A 4,668-nucleotide genomic window follows, 5' to 3' on the forward strand; every position below is an offset into this window, starting at 1 on the left:
TACAGATGAGTAGCGCAGGTGGAACGCAGGGACAGTCAGGAACATCGAGCCAAAAAGACTGAGGGACATAAACTTCAGCCACCACAGGGCAGGAGATGAATTTGGTATAAGGGTGTCCGGTGCTCAGCCACTACCAAACACCCCACAATATATGTCACATGCCGAATTCTTGACTAATGTAGACAAAGACCCAACAAAGCCACTTTTCCAGTTAAAAAACAGTCTGTTGGGCAAGTGTTACAGAGCCAAACCAGTAGTGCAACCCTGTAGCCTTGCACATACTGCAGTAGATGCAAGATTTTTTAAGACCTCATCAAACCCATGCTGGTTCTGATCTCACATGTGAGACATGTAAAAGCTTTTATGAGTGTTATGTTCAAGTGAGTAGTGCACAGGCTTCTACTCTAGAATCTGAGACAAGGGAGCAGAGTTCTTCAGATTTGTGGCACAACGCACGAAAACTAAGAATAACTGCAAGTGCAGCTAAAAAGGTTCCTTATAGAGCATCCACCAATCCAGACAAATTCATTGCAGAGCACCTCTACCCCTCCTTTCGTGGCAACTACGCCACAAATTATGGTAAAGAGAATGAGGTGGTTGCTGGCAATGCACGTAGAGAGCAAGGCATGAGCATTACACAAATGGGCATCACTGTTAATGTTACAGAGCCATGGTTGTCAGCAAGCCCAGATGGGGTAATTGACTCATCTGTGCTACTAGAAATAAAATGTCCCGTCCCAAGTAAACTCCATTCTACCCTCTTGGATCAGCTTGACCATACCTGCAGTGATATCAAGCTAGTAGATGGAGTACCACAACTTCAGAAAACAGGTAGCCGAGGATATTACATGCAGGTACAAATAGGTATGTTCTGTGCCGGTCTGAAGATGGCCAAACTGTTTATCTGGAGCCCAAACGACAGTTATGTTCACTGTACCATTTGATGAGCCCTATGTTCTGGAGAGGGTAGGACATCTGAAGAGATTTTATTTCTCAACAATGTTGCCCATGCTTGTAGATGAATTCGTTGGTCAGCAACTGAAACTACACAACAGATATGTGAGCATAATGAATTCATAAAAAAGCACCTAAATAAGAAACATTTTATGCTGCAGCTGCTAACAGTATGAAACATTTTTTTTATGCAATCAATTCCATATATGCTGAGATTAAGTATTGTTGTAGATAGGTGAATATTACAAAGTAGTGTTATTAAATCAGTTTAATGTCACATTGTGTAATCAGTCTTTCTGTAAAAACAAATCTTATACAAAGAGTAAATATAAACAGTACAATTACAAAAGAAAGCAAGTGTCAATACGAAATATACAGGAGCAATTTATGTAGATGTACAAAGTAGTGTTATTAAATCAATTTCAGGTCACATATTGTGTAATCAGTCTTTTTGTAATCAGTCTTTCTGTAAACCTTTCTGTAGATGTATAAAGGGTGTGTGTGTGTGTGTGTGTGTGTGTGTGTGTGTGTGTGTGTGTGTGTGTGTGTGTGTGTGTGTGTGTGTGTGTGTGTGTGTGTGTGTGTGCGCCCTACCCCTACCCCAACAGCATCAGAACACAACCGTTGTCACCTATCGCTCACAGATGAGATCACCCCTTAAGTTGGCTAGGGTCGCACAGATTCTGAGGATTTTTTCAATTTTGGGCGTCATGTTTATTGGTATGACATGAGACAAGATCTTATATACTTTAAGTCGCCTAATTGCTCTCTCAACATGAATCCGCACATTTGCAATCCTGCGAGTTGCTGTGACTTGTTCCTCAGTTAGCTGAGAACCCCCTCTAGTGAAAGCGGGCAGAACCAATTTGACCCTTCTTTCAAACAATAAATCACGAATTAAAAACCCACGATCTGCCATGACTTCATCTCCAGGCCTCAAATAGTCCAAGATACCAGAGTTCATAGTGATAAACTTGTCACTGGCGCGTCCTCCATATCCACTTGAGATAAACATGATTAAGCCACATGGGGCAACAACAACAAGGTACTTGATTGTATTGTGCGAGTAGTAATGGCTGTAGGACTCTCCTCTAGAGTCAAGATTTTTCGCCTTCTGTAACAAACTTTCGCTACAGTCGATGACACAGGTGGTGTTGGGGAAAAAGCGCTTGAAGAATGCAGTTGGCATGGTGGCCTTAATGGTTTCTTTTGGAAGCCAGATAATAAGAGGGCGTAAGACCTCCTCCATTTTATCGATCCAGAAAGAGATGACCTTACTGGCTACACTCTGAGACACATGAAACTGCCTACCAAGGTCACCAAGCACACGATTCAATTTCAATTTGATCAGTGTCATTAGTATCTGATCACGCACTGACAAAACAGAAGCCCTTTCAGCAAATCCTTCTAAAGTGGAAACAAGAGAGTTGAAGGTTTCCAGTGAGACTCCAGTGTAGAGGAACGAATCTGCATCACTCTGAAGCATGGAATAGCTGAAATCTTCAGTTTGTGTTGTGGCATCTTCGGCCGTCTCCTCAACACCCTGCTGTTCACCATAGCTGTGGTCCCAGAGCGATGGATCTTCCCACTGGCTGGAAACAGTGCTGTGTGATGGTTGTTGTGGCACCTCAGGTATGCCCTCATCCTCCTGGTCTGTCACTTCTGCTGTTGCTGTAAAAACAGGGCACATAGGCTATGTTAAACGCTACAGTTTCTGTCAACGTTTCTCTCACTGACAACATAACAGTAAAAGCCTATGTCAAATGGTGGTGGAAGCTCTTCCTCGCTCAGGACTGACCAACATAACGATAGCAGCTAGCTCTACGATAGCCCTCAGAGGAATTCATACCACTGGCACTAACTACAGTGGCATTCAGGAATAAACCAATAATGGACATGTTTTCAACACATCTACTCTATCCAGCGACATAATGGGCATATTATTCATAAAAATGTAGGTTAGACTGCCCAAATATTTTTGTAGCACAGGCTGGTGGAGCTCGTAAAAATGTAAACAACTGGAGTTTACCTGTAAAGTGATGCGATCGCTTACATAATTCAACATTGAAAGTGGCTTACCTGTCGCTTCGACACGAACAATTGTTCGTCTCTTCTTCACTACTGGTCTGTCGTATCCAAGGAATAATTCCGGGTTGGGATGGTCTTCGGTGGGTCGTTTGTGAACGAAATGGTGCGAACGGACATAAACTTTTTTCGGCGGATGTTTCAGTTTAAGCACAGCTAGCCAGTCTAAACGTCTGCTCTGTGGCATTGAATGTAGCCGATAGGGAACCGGACAAGGACATTCTCTCCTTCGTATTTTGTGATCAAAGCACTCAGTTTCTAAAAGGTTTTTAATTTTCTTAGAATTATTTGAGCAACCAACAACCGCACAAGTGGTGCCTGAACTCATATTTATTCACGGTCAATCACCTCAAACCGGAAGTAAGAAACCAGAGTCGGTGTCATGGCAGCGCCCGTTGTCTAGAGCGGAATAAGGTGAATAGTGGTGGAGGGATGACGTATGTTCGCCAACCCGGAAGTGAGCGTCGCCCTGGGGGGTTCCCTTGACAAAAAGCCAACGGGTTTTTCCATTTGATTTTGGATTATTGCAGAAAAATTTGCATCTTTGAAGCACCTCCTCAAAAACTGAAAATAAATAAAAATAACTGTGCTCCAAAGAAAGAAATGTAAACCAATGCATTCCGAATGGGAGTGTTTCTCCGATTTTTCCATGCTACACAGAACGAAATGTAAACCCATGCAAATAAAGGCTTCATGGTCATAATCATTTAAATATCATTAATCTCCTGAGGGTGGTATTCTATTTTTTTCAACGGGGCTGAATCCAGTATCTTGACCGTCATGGTTGCTATGGTGGTTGCTATCCACCAGCCCCTCTAATCCTTACATGGCTCTAAAAACCATGCGGCAAATGAGCTGCCGTAAATTGTGTTGTTTTGGTCGTAAACTAGGGTCCGATGGTTAAAAAATAGACGGATATTCCAAGGTATCCTTAAAAGGCAGCTTGGATGTTTTTATTTTCTGCAGTTTAGACTTCTTCTATAACCTATTTTTGAAAGCAAAACACCAAGCTCATTGATTTAACGAGGCAGGGTTATTTGAAACAATTTAGTAAATAAATATTTATGAGAGGTCATTCCTCCTCCTGAGTTTTCTTCCTATTTATGTCTAGTGTACAACCCTACTGTCCACAAGCATCACCCCCCCCCCCCCTCCCCATATGGATTTGGAGAATTGTTGCCACGTCCCAGTGGTGGAGGTATATGAAAGAGGGCATTCAATTATACTACAATGATCAATTAGGAGGCCGAAGCCCTAAAGGAAGTGATGCAATAGGTGACTGGGTCGACAACATTTAAATAAGCTTTACTTTGAGGTCTCTTATATATCAAAGGGGGTCTCAAAGGACGCATACGCTTCAACCTGTGGCTCCAGCCCTGTGGCTACAGGAAATGACTCAGCAAGTGCTCCATCTCGTTGCACCTGCACCCAGCGGCTCGCTTGCAAGATTTTGGCCTGAAGTTATTCCCAGACCTACACCGTAGCCATCCAACCTGCATATCTGAGAATCAGGCCTCTCTTTAATAATGACAAAATGTATGAGAGAAATACACATTAACTTTTGACTCATAAGCCGCGTGGTGCCGGCTCCTTTTGACCTTTTGACCCCAGACTTCTGGGGGAATAGCT

General features: G+C 42.8%; 1 protein-coding gene across 2 annotated transcripts; it reads right to left on the minus strand.

Annotated features, from left to right (window-relative positions):
• Window positions 1-1,319: 1,319 nt before the first annotated feature.
• LOC132463635 (uncharacterized) lies at window positions 1,320-3,411 on the minus strand. 2 transcript variants are annotated; one of them, XM_060059936.1, is made up of 2 exons: window positions 3,034-3,411; window positions 1,320-2,625 (listed from the first exon to the last, which is right to left on the minus strand). In XM_060059936.1, exons 1-2 carry the CDS (start codon window positions 3,365-3,367, stop codon window positions 1,586-1,588), a joined length of 1,374 nt encoding a protein of 457 aa, XP_059915919.1. In that variant the 5' UTR covers window positions 3,368-3,411; the 3' UTR covers window positions 1,320-1,585. The 2 variants fall into 2 exon arrangements, with proteins under 2 accessions (XP_059915919.1, XP_059915920.1); XM_060059937.1 differs by having other exon boundaries at window positions 1,320-3,411.
• Window positions 3,412-4,668: the final 1,257 nt, after the last annotated feature.

This window comes from Gadus macrocephalus, chromosome 8, assembly GCF_031168955.1.
Source record: "Gadus macrocephalus chromosome 8, ASM3116895v1".
In the NCBI taxonomy this organism is placed as follows: Eukaryota; Metazoa; Chordata; class Actinopteri; order Gadiformes; family Gadidae; genus Gadus; species Gadus macrocephalus.

Bases quoted from the DNA above. Each gene is read 5' to 3' on its own strand.
- LOC132463635 (XM_060059936.1), bottom strand. From the start codon at position 3,367: ATGAGTTCAGGCACCACTTGTGCGGTTGTTGGTTGCTCAAATAATTCT. The intron at 2,626-3,033 runs GTAAGCCACTTT...CTGTTTTTACAG, and splicing joins TGTTCGTGTCGAAGCGACAG to CAACAGCAGAAGTGACAGAC.